This window comes from Fringilla coelebs (assembly GCF_963513975.1).
Source record: "Fringilla coelebs genome assembly, chromosome: 3".
Lineage (NCBI taxonomy): Eukaryota > Metazoa > Chordata > Aves > Passeriformes > Fringillidae > Fringilla > Fringilla coelebs.
In genome coordinates, this window is record NC_140030.1 from 25,910,713 (window position 1) to 25,929,279 (window position 18,567).

The 18,567-nt window shown below is 37.1% G+C and overlaps 1 protein-coding gene across 1 annotated transcript in view; it reads left to right on the forward strand.

Moving 5' to 3' along the window:
- Nucleotides 1-18,567, forward strand: part of PRIM2 (DNA primase subunit 2) — a gene marked incomplete at its 5' end in the record, with an annotated part of 90,181 nt that overhangs the window by 16,577 nt on the left and 55,037 nt on the right. The window contains 2 exons of the mRNA XM_084202972.1: nucleotides 5,613-5,708; nucleotides 6,546-6,683. Coding sequence (XP_084059098.1) covers nucleotides 5,613-5,708; nucleotides 6,546-6,683 — 234 coding nt within the window. The remainder of the gene's footprint in view (nucleotides 1-5,612; nucleotides 5,709-6,545; nucleotides 6,684-18,567) is intronic.

Here is an 18,567-nt window from a genome sequence, read left to right on the forward strand (position 1 = left end):
CGTCAAATGTCTTCTCTTTTTTCTATAAATATTTTAGAGATTCTTTTGGGGAAAAGAATCTCTAAATGAGAAAAGAAAAAATTGGGAAATCAATAGTGTATTTTTAAAAATGATACCCATATGTTGTACAAGAAGAATTTTTTTTTTTTTGAATAATCAAGTTGTTAAGTTCTTTTGTAGTGGTTAAAATTCATGTTTGAAAAATTAATTTTTTTACGTAGCAGTGAATGCAGTAGCTTTGGAGATGTTTATATTGTTCCTTAATACAGCAGCATAAAAGCTGATAGGATGGTTTCTGCAGAATGTAATTACTCTGCAAGTAGAATTTACTAGCTGCTGTTTGGGATAAGCTTCAGAAAATGGTCTGCCAACTTTGAAACACTCTTCCTGGCTAATCCTGTGATTGAATCTAGAGAAACATTTGTTAACAAGTTTCTTTAAAATTGCATCTGATGTTACTACCCAGATTTTTAAATGAAAGAAAACTTGTTGATGTATTTATCAGAAGTCTCCTGTCAGCTCTACAGTCATGTGTGTCTCTAACTTGTATGTGGTAGTGTTTCTAGGTAATTCTGTAGTAATTGTTTTGTTCAGCTTTCCTTTAAATGCATATTGGGAAATGTTTGTCAGGAATGTAGGAGACTGAACCTATATCACAGAGTTTCTCTGTCATTGTGGTAACCATGAATGAGCTGCATAGTGAGGCAGATCATAAAATATTCTTTCTGTGCCCACTCTTGACTCTAAAAAAAAGCCCAAACAATGTTTCAATTGATGCATAAGAATAGATAATTCCAAGTGCTTCCCTTTATATTTTTATGTGTGCCAGCAAGCTGAACTTCAGCTAAGACATAAAGCTGTAGTAGTTAGAAAGATAAAATTTTCTTCTTAATTTGTGTTTGGCCAAAATGAAATTGATAATCATCAGGTTCGTGAATGACAGATTTACAAGCCTCTGGAATGGATTCTTTAAGTCTCTTAATCTTTTTAATTGGTAGGAGAGGTGGGAATGGTGTCCTTTGCTAATCAAGCAATTCATTAACTGGCTGATTACACTTTATATTCTCAAATTTTAATGGTATCTAGGTTAGTACTTTGGTATTCTAGTGCTAACTTAGTTTGCAGTGTGATGTCTGGCAATGGAGAAGATTGATTAGGAAATTATTATTTTTTCTGCTTCATGCCTAGAGTTGCTGTTCAGCAAAGTACAGATTGACAACACTTGTTTTTGGGAAGGGTGTTTTGCCACTTGAGTACCAGGTCCTTTGTAACTAAAAGCAAATTTTAGGAACTTCTCTTTCTAAGGACGCCAGTAGCATGTGCACATAAATACCTGAAGCTGAGTCTTGGAAAAGGAAAGGACTTTGTGCATGGAGTTCTTGTTCCTTACTGGGAGACTTAGTAAAACTAAGTGTTGCACATATATAGCAGTATAATCTGTGCATGCATCTTTATCTCTTCATTAAAACAGAGTAGTGATATCAAATTTATTTTGAAGTTTTTGGACTACCTCACTGACTGTGTTTGTTTAACCAAGCCCTGCATATTAAATTATTCATATTTTAATCTAAATTTATGTGTCTTTGTGTTTCGAGGACAGTTCTGTGATTAAAAGTCAATGAATAAACTCCATGTAGAGAGCAAGAAAACTAGAAATAATGGAACTTGTCCTGAGTACTTGCTTCTTTCCCTTCCTCTCTTTTTCTGTCTTTATTTTTCCTAAGTCTCAGGAATTTGCAATGAATTGTTGAATTGTTTCAAGCTATGCTAGCTGACCCATGTCACTGAAAAGGGAAGATCCTTGTCCTGGTGTTCTTTGCTTGTGCAGAGCAAAGTCTGACACAGTGCTAGGCAGCTTACTAAACTGGCTACGAAAGAACAAGGCAAAACTAGTGAATTCTTTTCTGTGAGGTGAGTTTAATCAGTTCTGTGTGGGAGGTCAGATGATGATCTGGTGAGACTCTCAGAAGGACTCTATTTTTTTTTTTTTTAATATTTTGATCAGCAGTATTTTATCTGGTGAAGATCACCAAGTTCTGCCAGAAGTTAAGCAGCCTGTTTATTTTTCTAATCTCAGTTAGAATCCTAAAAGTTGTATTTAATTATATCTAATTTTTTAATGATTGCTGGAATGTGTGTTTTCAAGTGCTATTTTAGGATGAAATTATTAAATATACAAACTGTAGTACTCTTATTTAAATAATTAAACACCCCAAAAACAACAGTAAAAAAGAAGCTTTTCTAGCTTCTGTGAACTAAGAAAAAATGGGATACATGTTTCATGATGCTCTGGATGCAGCAGTACAGGCATGGCCTAACTGAAAGCTTGAGTCTGACTTTATACTATAAGTAGTGTATTTCTTTGCACTGTGCCTTCAGTCAATCTGATGTGAAAATGGTGAAATCATTAGTGCCAATGCAAGGTTATTTTTCATGTTTCAGTCTTTAGGGAAGCCAGTTTTATTTTTGAATGCATTCTGTAGTAATTTTCCAGCCTTAGGTAGGGGCTAGGATTAGCCTTGTTTCTTCTTCCTCTTTCTATTAGCTGAAAACATGAAGGCAGTGTGAATTTGGTGAAAAGGCAAGGAGCAGAGTGGTTGTGGGGCTGCTGAATGTTTCCCTAACCCATAAGTATTTGAGCCTTTAAGAAGTAAATTTAACATCTTTATGTGTATCATGTTTATAATAAATATTTGCAACAATATTTGTGTTAGTTTAAAAAACAAAATTTTGGATAAAACTGTATTTTTGGTCATGCTGTCCACAGTCTTATCTAAATCTTTAGTCATGGCCCACTAACCTGTTTTTTGTGAGGGGTCACCAGAATCACTTTTACCCCAACAATGTTAAATTGTTTGCTAGTGACATGCAAGAAAATCTAAACGGACTGTCACTGTATCTGTATAAAATTGATACAGTCAAATTACTAATAAAGAAGGATGTAGACAGCTTGTGAAGTTTGGAATAAATCTTCCTTGAAATAAAGTGTAATACTGAAAAAAAACAGTTTTGTTGATGAAATTAAGCTAATTTGTTTTGGAAGAACAAATAAAGAAGGAATCCTTGCCTTTCCCTCTTCTAGTTCTCCCCTCAATATTGCTGGCCTGTCTGTAAAACAGTTTCTGGTCTCCTTTAATATCTCTCTGGAAAAAACCTCTGCTCTGTCCTTGGCTTAGTTTGTTTGGTGGAGTTATTTTTAGTAAGATATACTAGAAGAGATAGTGGAATTGTAACCACCATCGCTGTACAACGTGTTGTACTGTTTTTATTTGGGCAGTGTATTTACACAGTCAGGGAGGGTTTGGAATGACATCCTGGACAGGCTCTCCTAAGGGATTTCTACTAAGAATGCATAAAACTGTTACATTTGAAAAAGGAAGCCACTATTTTGGAATTAAATTGAAAACTTAGGTCTCTGGTAGGTGAAAGGAAGGCTGCAGCCTGATGCAGTGACTTAGATTTATACTTACTTAGACAAGAAATAGATCATCTGGAAGGAATAATGGAGTTTTGGTACCTCTGTGTGAAATTTGTATATAGTTTAAATGTGTCATGGAAAGCAGGAATTTTTCAAAGTCTAACAAGAATAAGATAGTTAATGAGACTATTTTATAGAAAGTATTTTCTTGTTTCATTTACAGAAACACATTTAATTGTTTTGATGCAGCCACTTCGTTAAAGAAGAATGCTCTCTTTACAGGCTGCTGAGCTTTACATTTTTACATGCAGAAATATAATGCTGTGTATTTCCTTTCTATTCAGAGCTACATTCTTCTGCCTTGCTGGCATCTTTATTATTTTTTAAAGCTGGTTTTCCTAGGAGAGTACTACAAATTGCATCAAGATGCAGACAGGGTAACCATAAGCCTTCTCAACATTGCTGCCTTGGCTATTTCATATGCATATATCAAATCACTGTTTTTCACTAAGCTGCTTGTCCAAGTTTGAAATTAAATGGTCCTTCCTATGACTTCCAAGAGGAGCGGTTTTGTTTGTTTGTTTGCTTGTTTTCTTGGATTTTTCAATTGAGAAGGAAAAAAGTTTTGTTGAAATGCCCATTTAACTGTATATCAGTATTGGTCAACAAATTAGGTATTCTGCTCCGTTCAGAGAATAAAACTGCTTAAGCATATCCCTCCCATGGAGAAGAAAGATATTGGGTGACTTTATTTTGCATTTGAAGTCTGCACATCTATTGCATGTGATGGCCTGGGCTCGGTTCCTGACTGGTCTCTAAAAACTACCTTGACTGCAGCCTTGTATCAGCTCACTGTAGGTGTTGGAGCACACATCCAGTTCTTGGAGAGCAGTGTCACACAGCGTGTTACGTTTTGGTGTCACTTCTGTTTTGGTGTCACTTCTGTTTTGGTGTCACTTCTGTCCGTCTACGTTTTGAGAAGGTATTCTGCCTTCCTTAACGTTTAAAACCCTTTCAGTCAGGGACTACTCCCATACTTCATCAAAAGCATGTTATGCAAATGTATGTGGGTTTGGGTGCCACAATATAAGAAAGATACAAAGTTATTATGGGGTGTCCGAGGGAGGGCCGGGACAATGGGGAGGGTCTGGAGGTGAAGCCATAGGAGGAGTGGCTGAGGTCACTTGGTCTGTTCAGCCTGGATGAGACTGAGGGGAGACCTCATTGAGGTCTGCAACTTCCTCCTGAGGGGAAGAGGAGGGGCAGACCCTGATCTCTTTGTGCTGACCAGTGACAGGACCCAAGGGAATGGCCTGAAGCTGTTTAGGAGGTGTAGGTTGGTTATTAAAGAAAGGTTCTTCACCCAGAGTGGCTGGACACTGGAACAGCTCCCCAGGGCAGCGGTCACAGCACAGCCTGACAGAGTTCAGGGAATGTTTGGACAGTGCTCTTGGGCACATGGGGTGACTCTTGGGGTGTCCTGTGCAGGGCCAGGAAGTGAACTTCACGATTCTGATGGGTCCCTTCCAACTAGGCATATACTATGATTCCATGATGTGTATTTATGCGTATGCACTATTTTAGTGTTTTTATTAGGAAATGTAACACTGTGATTTTCAAGTACTTGAAGTTGTTAAAGTAGAGCATTGCTGCTTTACTCACTTGTTTTAAGAACTGCAAAAGCACTAACAGTTAAAGGACAATAAAGATTGTCCATTGTTCTCACTCCTTAGAAAAAGGAAAGTTAAATTGCTAAATATAAGATTAGCTATAGTTTTGTTAAATCTGTATTTAAAAATAAACTGAAACTGTTATTTTTGTTAAAATCTCCCATTTATTCATCTTGCTTTGTTTTAATGCATGTCTAGAGACAAGCAAAGATTGTAATGAGTTTTATTTTGCAGAAATTGACTTCTAAAAAGTGTGTTTTACAGTTCTTGCTAATGCTTAAAATTGTAGTTTAAATCTGCCCTTCTACTTCAGAGGTAAGGTTGTTGAACATTATTGACCACTAATGTTTTGCTGGTTTCTGCTTAATTATTAGTGATCACTTACTGAATATGTACCTCTTTTTGTCTTTTCAACTAAACTGATAATATTACAAGTTAAGTAATATTTTACATCATGCTAATAAAATAAAGAAGCCTTTATCCTAAAGTATTTTAACAGTTTTAAAACAAATTCTTAATTTTAGATTGGTGAAGATGTGAAAAATCAATTAGCTAATGAGCTGAGTACATCAACTCCTGGCTTCAATCTGGCTAAAGTAAAAGAACAAATGTTCTTTAAGGTAAGTAAAATATTGCTGAGTCCCACAGATCTGCATTCATTTTCTCTCAGTTAAATGCAAAGTTACTAATTTTAAGTTTACCTAATAGCCACAGTAAATCCAACTATCTAAATGACTAATCAGAGTTCCTCTACTTCATGTGAGTATAAGGGTGGAGGGAGGGACTGGGAAAATGAAGTAAGCTTCAAACTACTAATAATGTCTTCTGTCCTCTTCTGCCATCCCTTACTTTTGCCACAAAAATGATTTTAAGTTTTAATGTTTCCCAGACAAATGACTTAATTTACCTGGCTGTCAGATTGTTCAGGATGGAGGCATTGTCAAACATCTGTTGCTGAAATTAGGTTTGGTCTGATTGTATTAGTCAGAAATTCATTTTGCGAGAGAGCAAGGAGAGAGGGAAAAATTTGTAATGTGGCCCACTGATTCTTTGGAGTGAAGCTGGTTGGATTCCAGATCAGCTTGCAGAACCTTTTGTACGTAGCTTACGTGAATAAAATATTTCCAGATGTCAGAAATCCATTTTCAAATATCAAATCAGTAAGTGATGCAAAGCTACATAATTGGATCAATACTTGCAGACACAAACTTTGAAGTACCTTATTTTGCCTAGTTGCATGACTTTCTGTAAGCAAACAATATTTTCCCACCAAAATAACGATTAGCCATTCCTAAGTCTATATTTAATTACACAGACTTTTGAGTTTTGTCTGGAGACAATGTTAAAAGACAGAAAATGACTTAAAGCTTTATTGGTGCATCTTGAATCTTAGGGCTGTAAAGACTGTTACTGTGTTATTTTGCTATTCCACAATGTGGGTTTTTCTTCCTTCTCAGGTTGGACTTGCAGATGCTGTGGATTTATTTAGAGTCAGAAGAGTATTTATTAAAGATGGCTTTGCCTATGTGCCGTTTAAGGAGATTGATGTGATTGTTTTGAATAACTATAGGACAAAATTGTCTAAAGCACTGGCGGTAAGTCAGGTGAAGTCTGATTTTCACAACTCATGTGGTATTGCTTGGTGACACTCCTGGACACTAGCCTTTTTGCGATTATAATGTATATGCTTCCATCTGGAGAATACCAGAAACCTTACTACAAGTACTGGCAGCACTAAAAAAACGTGCATTATGAGCTGTGTCCATTAATTTCAAAGGGTATTTAGCATATAATGTGCATTCTAAAGAAATTTGTGCTAGAGGATTTTAGCAATTGTTTTGCACAGAGATAGTAACACGCCCTTTCATTCAGCATGTTAGCTCTGTGCACACAGAGTTTTCTCTGCTAGTATCTAACTTTTCTCCCACAACCTTCTGCAACAGTTTTTGGTTGGAACAAGTGAAATAGTTGTGGATTTTTACTCTATGTTCTATTGGTAAGGACTGAGATTAGCTCACTTGGTCAGAGCATGGTGCTAATAATGCCAAGGTCATGAGTTCAGTCTGTACAGGTCACACACCTAAGAGCTGGGCTTTGAGGTCCTTGTGGGTCCCTTTTAACACTGAATATTCTATGAACTCAAATGGGGATAAGCCAGAATATTTCAGGCAAAGGTTAAGTTTTTGTTGCATGAACATTTGAGTTATCCTATCTAGTTAGGACATCTGTGATAAACACTGTATGTGAATGTCCTTCTGTTAGTAATTTGGTGATCAGTTCAGGAATTGCTTGTTCTGCAATATCTGAGACTCTTCACAGGGTTTAAAAGGGGGTGATCATGTCTTATGCACAAAATTTTAGTCATAGAAAATGCAGCATTGAATAACATGAAGACAGATTGGATTGCTTTTTGTGGTATTTTCAGGGTCCCCTGTGGCAGGAAGGAAATGATGAATTTGACTCCCTGTTCTTAGAAGGCTAATTTATTATTTTATGATATGATATATATTATATAATATATATGACATATGACAGTATAATTATATTATCATTATGATTACATGATAATTATTATGTTGCTATACTAAAACTATACTAAAGAATAGAGAAAGGATACTTACAGAAGTCTTAACAAGATACTAATGAAAAACTTGTGAGTCTCCAGAGCCTCAACACAGCTGTCTGTGATTGGTCATTAAGTTAAAACAATTCATATGAAACCAATGAAACAATGACCAGTTGGATAAACAATCTCCCAACCACATTGCAAAGCAGCAAACCACAGGAGAAGCAAATGAGATAATATTGTTTTCCTTTTTCTCTGGGGCTTCTCAGCTTCCCAGAAGAAGAAATCCTGGGTAAAGGATTTTTCAGAAAATATGATGGTGACAGGTTTTTAAAAATGTTTTCAAAGCCTTGTATTGTTGTGTTACATTAATGCCAAGGTTGATCACAAACATATAGTAAACAAACAGTTTTGTTGAGAAGGGAAGCAAAAATGCATTCCTTTATCCAATTAGAAAATTAGCATACTGCAATCTTAGCAATTTTGAATATAACTGGAGTTTGTGGAATTATTTAATGTACAGTGAAAATTGTGATAGTCTTATGTGAACATTTTCATTAGAACTCTTTAGCAGAACTGCAACTAGAGATGCTTGTATTTGAGGTGATGCATAATGTTTTTGCTGAAAGCTGGTAACACTTGTGTGGGATTTAAAAAGAAAGAATGCATTCCACAGAAACATAGCTAAATATGCACATTATCTGCATCTATTCAAAATACTTTTGAGAAGCGTTGGGAATGTCTGAAATTTGTTTTGTGTGAATAGCTGAGAAGTCTGAAAAACAATAAGAACTGCAGTGAGTAGGCCCTGACTTAGGTTCAGGAGAAATCTGAGAACACACACACTATCTTACATATTACTCATTTCTTCTTGATTGCTTCCTTAAAGGCAGTAACTGCATTATAGGAAAGAAGTACTTCTTTATGTGATACTTAGTAGTCATGGTTTAGAAATTTGAACAGTCATGACCTAGGAAAACTATCTTCTACAGAATTACTGTATTAGAAGTTATTGTGGTGCTTCACATTAGTCTTGGTTCGCATTAGTCTTTTAATATATAAGCTCTGTTTTTTAAAGTTCATGATATTTTCTACATAAGGGATAAAAGATTAGTGATTTCTGTCCTATTCCAGAGCTCCTAATTGAACTTGGGGGGTTTTGATTATTAATTTACTAGTTTAGAAACTGTGTTTAATAAATTGTCTCAGCTAATTTTATCCAGCACAGTGCATGGCTGAGAGATGCTAGGGATATTATTGAGTCTTTGGAAATGAAGGCTGAAGTTCCAGCATGTTTTACTGAGGTCAGTCTACTCTGTTACACCAGAGGCTTAATTGAAGTGTGATACTTGGTAGCTGGATACTTAGTGTAGTTTTCACTGGAGCAAAGCTATAGACATCAATTACATTTCAGTGAAACTCTAAGAATACACTTTTAAAGAAAGTATTGTGTAGATATAAATCCAGAGAATAATTTTCCTTAGCCATATCTGGACTGAAGAGTCAGGGGTTCTGACACAGTGGCACAATTCAAGTATTGTTTGTGCAAAGTAGTTGTTGAAATACTATTTGATCTAGGCCCAAGTTCTGCAAGTACAGCTGGTTTAGCTGTGCTTTTTTAGGACATGGGTACTTTTTTGTATCCACTGCAAAAGAGCAATCAGCCAAGAGAAATGTGTTTCATTTCAGGCCCTCTGGTGATACAGAGGTCTTCTTGACTTTGCACAGAAGTTGTGCATCGTGGCCAGACTTAATTAAGAAGTAATAAAGCCTTGAACATCATCACCTCTTCTGTTGTTTAATTTGTCTCTTAATGAATATATCTGATAACATTACCACTTTGGTATGCATTACTCGTGTGTTCTTTTGGGAATATGTTTTAGTGGTTTTGCAACATCTGGGTGTTGACACTTTGTTCTCAGCACTTTCTAGTGGGGACAATCCTTGTCTTAGAATTTGAGAATTTAATGTAATGGTGTGATAATCTGAGTTAGGCTTATGCTATTTCTAAAGAACGGGTTTGTAAAATTAGGTTAAAAAATTGTATCTTTTGTTAGATATTTTGATGTCCAGGTCCAGCTGTGGTGGTGAATGGAGCCACATCCAGCTGGTACCTGGTCTCTAGTGGTATTCCCCAGGGCTCAGTATTGCGCCCGTCCTGTTTAACATCTTTACTGATGATCTAGATGAGGGACTTGAGTGTACTCTCAGTAAATTCATGAATGGCATCAAGCTGGATTGGAGTGTGATCTGCTGGAATGTAGGAAGGCTCTGCAGATCTGGGCAGGCTGGATAGATGGGTGGAGGTGAGTGGGATGAGGTTCAGCAAAGCCAAGTGCTGGATCCTACGCTTGGATCACAACGCCCCCAGGCAGTGCCACAGGCTGGGGGCAGAGTGGCTGGAAAGCTGCCCTGCAGAAAAACCCTGAAGGTGCTGGTTTAGAGCCAGCTGAACATGATCCAGTGTGTGCCCAGGTGGCCATGAAGGCCTTGGGCATCCTGGTTTGTATCAGCAATAGTGTGGCCAGCAGGAGCAGGGCAGGGATTGTCCCCCTGTACTCAGCACTGCTGAGGCCACACCTCGAGTCCTCTGTCCAGTTCTGGGCCCCTCAGGTCAAAAAAGGACATTGAGGTGTGTCCAGAGAAGGGCAGTGGAGCTGGTGAAGAGTCTGCAGCACAGGTCCCATGAGGGATGGCTGAAGGAGTTGGGGTTGTTTAACCTGAAGGAATGGAAGCTCAGGGGAAACCTTATTGTTCCCTACAACTGCCTGAAAGGAGATTGTAGCAAGGCTCACCTCTGCTTCCAGGTGATTTGTGAGAGGACAGGAAGACATAGCCTCCAGCTGCACCAGGGGAGGTTCAGGTTGGATAGCAGGAGGAATTTCTTCACTGAAGGGATGATTAGGTATTAGAGTGGGCTACCCAGGGAGGTTGTGGAGTCACTGTCCCTGGAGGTGTTTGAGGAAAGACTGAACATGGCACTTGGTGTCATGGTCTGTTTGATGAGGTGGTGTTTGGTTATTGGTTAGACTTGATAATCTCACAGCTCTTTTGTAGCACAATTGATTCTGTGATTCTGTGACTTTGGGCAATACTTCTGGTTTTCACAGTCTGCTGTGTACTTCTAATGGACAAAGTACCCTGGTTACAGATATTGGGGAGATGGTTTTTCAAGCCTGTAGCTTCTTACAGCTCTCATTAGTGGCACAATTTTTCAATGTTAATGGAAAACCATAGTTTTCCAGCATGGGTTGTTTGTGCACTATTATTGATTATTTATACTTGATCCATTTTTGCTTCATGGAGCTGATTTGGTGCTACTCTAAGTAGCCACATGCACAGGTTTTTGGAAGGAATGCATATGCAGGAATGATATTATGATGGCCTGTTCTGTCTTTTCCAAGGTGTTCTGAAAGTGTGCACCTTATGGGAATGTGCTTGTGCTAAAGATGCTCTTCTTAGGTCTTCAAAGGATTGAATAATTTGGGTGGTTGCCTAGGCTTGTTACATTGCTCACGACATTGCAGATGTATGTTACCATCCTGCATATTGGAGTGATTCTAGTTGGAGTTGTAAGGGAGGAATAGAATGAGAGTGAATTGGTGTGTTGACACTAAGCTTTGAAAGAACAGTAAATAATTCATAGCACTGACTTTTAAAAAAAGTTTTGTGTTGACACTGGCAGAAATTCAGTTCAGTCAGTTACACTTTAATCACTTACTATTGAAGCCCATGAAGCATTCAGATGTTCTCTTTCATCATTTAAAAACAAGTTTGACACCCCAACTGTGGCTATTTCTTGAGGCTTTATAATAAGAGGAGTTGATATTAGTCAAGCCTTCTTGGCAGTTCCAAGTACAACTGAAGATGTTAATTTTATGTGCAAAATCAATTCTGCAAAGGCCTTCTTTATGTATTCTCTGACCCATTTGATAGTAAATAATTTCCTTGTGTGCCATTAATGATGATTAAACTGCAGAAAGCTTAAACATTTTCTGTAACATGTGAGCTGTAATGTTAGCTCAACAATTGTTCTATAATGTAACACAATTTAAATTCATAGAAGTTTGCTTAATGTTTTATTCATGAGGATTTCACTGCGTTTACACTAACATACAAAATGATGCATCTCATTTTTGAGGAAAGTAGTTTTAAATTTTGATTAAAAAAAAAAAATCAGAAGATTCAGCTTAGTGTCATGGCTCAGATGCTAATTACAGACCTGTATCAGAGCTGTATTGGACTCGGTACTGCATAAAAGAGAACCCTGAAGTGAGACAAAATGGGGAGAGGATGGAAGGAGCAGCTGACACATGGATGCAGGATGGAAGGAGGAACCCACACAGAAGCAGGTGGAGAGTCCTGAAGGAACCACAGCCTGTGGAGAACCCATGCTTAAGCATCTTTGTTTTCCTGAAGGACTGCGTCCCATGGGAGAAATCCCATGCCAGAGCAGGGGGGACCCTGAGCAGGCAGGACCTGTGGAGAGGAGCTGTTCTGGGCCGGTCACAGCTGCCCTGGGGGAGGTGTGGGAATCTGGGGTGAAGGGGCACAGTGCAGCTGATGGGAGAGGGAAGCAAAGCCTTGTCTCTGCTCCTCCCTGCTTGAGTCTAATTGACAGTAAATTACATTTATTTCCCTCACATTGAGTCTGTTTCACTTGCAATGGTAAATGTTTATCAATTTCCCTGTCTTTATCTGTGTTGGAATTTGGCCCTTAATTTGGGCTTTTATTCTAATATTTGTTATGAGGCCTTTAGTTCTGCTGGGGTTGGATAGTGGAGGAAAGCAGGCTCAGCACTCTGGTTCCAGCTCACACAGCCATGTTAGCTTCTGTGTTTCCTGGGCTCTTTCTATGGACCAGCTCCCTGATAAATTCAAGATGTGGGGATCCTAGATACTAAAAAACCCAGCTCTGACTGGGATGCCTCCCAGTATTGTTTGAATCAAATAGACTGAATCTTTGTCGTTTAGCCTTAATTCAGAAAATGCTTTGTCCTAAAGTTTTAGTGGTTTTTTGAACCATATATTTTAAAGCTGTAAGCCGATGCTTGAGAATGTGTAAATATTCCTGCTGTGTGAGTGCTTTTATGGTGTGTTGAAGAGTTTATTTTACAAAGACTTGTAATTATCTATGCTAGCATAACTGAGCCATAGATTTATCATACTTGTTTTTAAATCCTCTCTCTTTTTTTGCCTAGCAATTGAAGTAATAACTTGGCTGGTCTCTGAATTACTGCAAAAAAGTTGCTTTTGTGAAAACTCTTTGTCAGAACATCACATAACATCTTACTGTTTGCAAGTTAAAATATAACATAGAAATAGCACTAATTGGCACCATAAGAAATTGATTCCAATATTAATACATACAGTCTGGATAGAGCATTTTTCTTCCTAATTTAATACCAGCACTTTTAAACTTTGAATTATTATATTTTGTTATCTGAAAAAATGTCTACAAAAATGTCTACAAATAAGATTGCTGGGTTTTGAGGATTCACTGCAAAAAGACGACCTCACTGGTGTTTTCTAATTTTGTATATTTTTTCTTGATTCTGTTCCTGATTTGGCATTTAATCTTTTAAACAGTTAGAAATGGGAATCAGATAAGTTGCATTACTAATATTTATAATTATTTGTCTTTTAAAATGAAATATTAGTCAAACAAATATGCTGTTTTGATTGACTTACCTTATAGTTACAAAAACCTCCTATTCAGAAAAGTATCAGTATACATAGCACCATCTGTGAAACATTTTCTTCCTGAAACACCTATATTTTTAAGCAGTAGAGCAGAAGGCTTTATGTGATGGCATTAATGTTGAGAAAGTATGATTGATGATGGTCTTGTCACTTGAAATTCATTTCAGGTGTTGTGTTCCCAGTGTTAACTTAGAGTAATTCACTGTAACATAAATGGATGCTTTTTATAATATGCACATACAAGGTTAGTAAGGTAATAACTTAGGCAGTGGAAGGTAAAACGTGATTACAGTGACTTTGTCCTCTGAATCTTTCAGGTAAAGTTTGCAGTGAGAATTTTGCAGAGAAGCAGCTGGTCTTGGTTTCTGAGTGTTACAAGGTCATTGTCTAAGGCACAGGTCAATTGAATAAAATGGTGATATTTTGAGTGGGAGAAGGGATATTCAGGGAAATTATTTAGAGAGGGAGTGTGTGTGTGTGTGTCAAGAGAAGACTGAGGCTTGTATGTGGACTTGTTATCCTTTGTGGGGTTTTTTTGGCTGTTGTCCCATTGCTATTTTCTGAAATACATCCTATACTAATTTTTTATCTCCTATACTAATTAAAGTACATGTGCTCCTTCTAGAGACCACATAGATTGCTAGCATAAAGTAATTATAGATAATGTTAGGAGGCTAAATTAAATTTGACTGTATTCAGTATTTTTTCTCTATTTCTTCCCTTGTCTTCTTGCATCTTTCATACAGAGTGTGAGAGTTTAAGTACAAAATTTGCAGCATAAACAATTGCTGTGGTCTCTACATAGTCCTGTCTAGTTTGATTTGTATGAAAATGCTTCCATCTTCAAATCCACAGCGATATTTCATGATAGTCAAGCTAACAGAACAAGATTTGCAGTATTTGAAGCATGTGGAAGGCTTGCCTAACTAAGTAAATTGTTCCCCAAATTTCAGAAAAAATTTGGAATTGAATATATTAGTTACAAGTGCAGTTTTATTTCTATGTTGTGTGGTAGTATGATAACCTGAAAACTTGTCAGTTAATCTGGCACTATTAAATATCATTTATTGATACGCTGGTAACAATAATTTGTGAATGATGCACTTTAGTCAGTGAGAAAGAACTGCAATGGCATATGCAGTTGGTGAGTAAACAAAAGTCTGTATCTCAGGTTGACGCTGTGTTACAAATTCGCATTTGTCCTGATTATTTTCTTATGGTGGCCTGTGAGCCACAGCCACTGGCTATGTGATAGCTGTAGCAGTGTCTATCTGGAGTTAATTCCATCCACTGTGCTCTGGTTTAGCAAGTTTGCGGAGCAGACAACAAGAAATGGGTTGAAGCACTAAAAATTGTGACAACTACCTCTCCAATTACATGATTTTTTTTTCCCACACATTTTGCAATAAAATATGGAGAATGGCTGTTCTCCTTAGTAAAGTGTTATGATGTCCTAAGCCAAGGAATGTACAGTGCACATGTCACATTAACATGTTCATTGCCATTCCTACTAATGATAAAGATTGGCTGACCTTTGGGGAAGGGCTAAATTTTAAATCATTTTTTCAGTCAGAAGGAGAAATTGGAAATGACTGTCAGTAGATCAAAATCGGACTTGAAATAAATTGAACACCTGGTAGTCATCTCAGGTCTTGGCAGATTAACTTATAGAATCTTTTTAGAGGTTGGAGCACTCCTTAAAGCAGTGAGTGTCAGAGTAAAGTATGCACAAGTTTTATCTCAGCAATGCTTTTGCCAAGATGTGTTTAAAAGAAATTCTTCTGTACACTAATTTTAAAAAGCCCCACTAATTTTACTGATTACACAACTCAAGTGTTTTGAACTCTTTTAAGAAAAAAGTAGCAATATGCTTTTTGAACTTACTGAATATTTATTTTCAGACTTTAAATATAGATGAAGTGAATATTTTTAGAAATGCTTGTCACTGTCAGTGTTACTGCAGCTAATTTCTGAGTGGCCTCATTGTATGACTTTCCATGTTACTGCAGTTTCCCAAAGGATGTTTTATCTGTTAATGTATTGCTTCTTCAGTTAATTGCTAATTTGCATACCTGTGCTATAGAGGAAGTGGACTTTTTTGTAGTTCTTCTAAATGAAGGTTATTTTTCAGAATAACTTTTCCTAATAATAGGAAAGCAGGGTGTATTTCAGAGGCTGTATATTTGAACAGAATTTTTACAACAGAAAATATTCCTAAAATATTAGAAATATGATTTAATTAGCCTGCAAATATGAGCTAGAGTAGTTAAACTTGGCTGTAGTAGCATTAGAATCCTGCCCTGTCCCTTCCCAGCTGTGGGTTCATCTTGCACCTCTGGCTTGAAAAGAAGCAGGTCCCTGCTTGGATCATGACTTGTCTCCAGGAAAGCATCAGGTGCCTCTGCACTGCCTGTGCCCTGCTCCAGGCTCCTTCTGGATCATCACTTTCCTTCTAGTGGCCATTGACCTGCCTGCCTCAGGAGTGTGCTGCTGTATCTCTGGATGTTTGGACTGCAGGGATGTTTTAAAGTAGGGTAATCACTGATTTGGGGCTTCTTCTGATTGGATTTCCTGTTGGATTATTCCATAGATCCTGCATGAGTTATGTACATTTGGTAGCGTCAACATATATAAATGTTTTCTATAATCTCATTGGTCTGATGGTATCTGTGTGAGGGAGGAGACAGTAAAGTGCTCTAATATAGATATTTTGTTGTAAAAATGGATTTTGGAAGGTGATGACTTATTTGGAAGTCTCCAGTTTTGTGTGAAAATTTGTAAAATCTTGCATGTGCTCTGTAGATTTTTGCAGGGACTCTGAATTAGCTGTCCAGTGTCTGAGTTGTAGGAAGGCAGAAAATAAGGTGAGGTATCAGGGAAAAACAGTCCAATGAAGATACTCAGTTTCAATTTACTTTTGTGAAAGATCTTTTTGGCTGTAATTTTTTTTCTGTACTTATGTAAACAAATTCCTTTTCATGTAAATACTAGTATTTCTCTGTTTGTAAGGATTGATGTTTAATTATTTAAATAATCTGTATTCTTGAACAAATATCAGAAAGCAAAGGTCTTTTTATTACGGTCTGTTGCATGTTAAGCAAAATGACTTGGTTTATTAATGACTGCAGCCTTTGTTATGTATGTACACATAAAAAAAATATGGATTAAATTTGGATCTACTGCTTAGAGCTTTAAGTTACAGAACAAACCAATGTATTTTCCCTGGTTTTTTTTGTAGCTATGATGACAAAGTGAGGTGAAGGTTGCTCTGTTACCAGATTTTTTAATCCCAAACATTATTAATGTTTCTTTTTTACTCCATCCTTTTGATTTATAGACAGTAAAAATAAAATTTAAAAATGTGGAAATCCCAACACATTGCCCCCCATCCTCTCTCTTTAAAACTGAAGTGTGAATCAGGAGAATGTTCTTTGGGGATGGTGGAAATGTAGAATTACTTTTTTTCAAAGTGAGAAAAATGCCACCAGTTGTCAGAATAAATGAATAAAACTATTAATCACTTCTTACTCCAGATGACAGGCTTTTAAAGTAATTTTTGGAGGAGTTGAGTCTCCCAGGCAGTATTGTAGAATGCTAGGCATGTGACACCCCTTGTTGACAGAAAGCAAATACTTGTTTTTAAATAAACGTTGATGATAGCTCATATTGCATGAGCAAGTAAATAAAAGAAATGTAATAGGGAAAAATAAAAGCTATGAATTAATTTAGCATATATTTAAATTTAAAATCAGTCTCTTATTTTTCACAAACAATACATTTTGCTGTGTTAGACACTTTAATAAGTGTGATTTCAAAGGCAAATTACACTATTTCTTTTGAAATATGATTCTAAACTTTACTGAAATTCTTTCTCTAGATTGTTGCTACTGAATAAATATCTTGGGGTGAATCTGCTTCTAAAATTGGTATGTTCTCTGATGTTACTGTCTAAGAAACAAAAGGCTTTGGAGAGCAGGCATCTTGATGCCCATAGTTACCTTTTCTTTCTTCCCTGTCAGTGCTTTTATCACTCCTAGTACAACTAGCCACTTTTAGACTAACCAGTTTTAAATAGCAAATCCAGTTGGACTTTGGATCTTAAGTTATTTCAGGAGGAATGAAGAGGGGAGTGTAGTGTAGCACATCTGATGATGTGCTTTTGCCAAAATTTAGGCTGGGGAATAATCCCTGGGTTTCATCAATAGTGCCCTTTCTAGTGGAAAACTATTAGACACTTCTATTAATCTATCTATTTTTTTTAATGTTATAGGATAATTGCTGTTAGAGCCTGCAGTAAGAACAGAGATGATTTAAATAATAATTAGAGAGGCAATAATAAAATGTTCTTCAAGCTGCACGTTTCTCAAACCAGCACCGTGTTTAGGTCTGTGACTTTGAACATTTATCATGGCTCCAGGACAATGGGTAATTCTTATGAAATGAAGTTCACACCTTGGTACTCGGCTCTTAAGAGAGTTGGATTTTTTCAGGCGCAGATGTGGGATGCTTGAATTCAGTCAGTGCAAGGGAGAATACATCATACAGGGTGTGAGCATAAACCTGTGCTCTGCTGCTGAGGGATTCAGAAGTCGATGTGGAGTAGTGGAGGATGAAACTCCTGTCCTGCTCGGTGCAGGGTGCTCTGCCAGCACTGCTGGCAAATCTGTGCAGAAGCTGTGTGAGGGTTGTTGTGAGCACCTCTTTCAGGTGGACACCTTTCCCCAGGCATGAATGCTATTACAAGCAGGAGAAGGATATGAGATATTTGAAAAAAAGAAATCCATTTTATTTTCTTTGTGCCTTTGTGACAGTGTCTAGAAGGCACAGAGAATGTCTCAGGGAAAGAACAGCTTTTGGTTTTGTGTGTTGATTTTCTTTTTATTTCTAAGATGTGGCTCACCTCAGAAACATAATACTTTGTATAGCAAATGGTAACATGCTCTCATCTGCCAAGTGATTGCTCTGAGCTCCGGATTAGTTCTTCAACTCTTTTCCTTCTGTGTTTTTTTTCTGAATGTTGAGTAGCACTAGTGAAATCTAAGTTGCAGTCACCAAGATTTTCCCTGGCCACTGATGAGTGTTCCTTCAGCCTCTTAAATAGTATAGCAAAAGCAACCACAGTGGGATTATGTGATGCTATTGCTTAAACTTTAAGTACAAGTGATGCAGTTTGAATTGGGTGTAGTTCACATCTAAGGAAACAGTAGTTT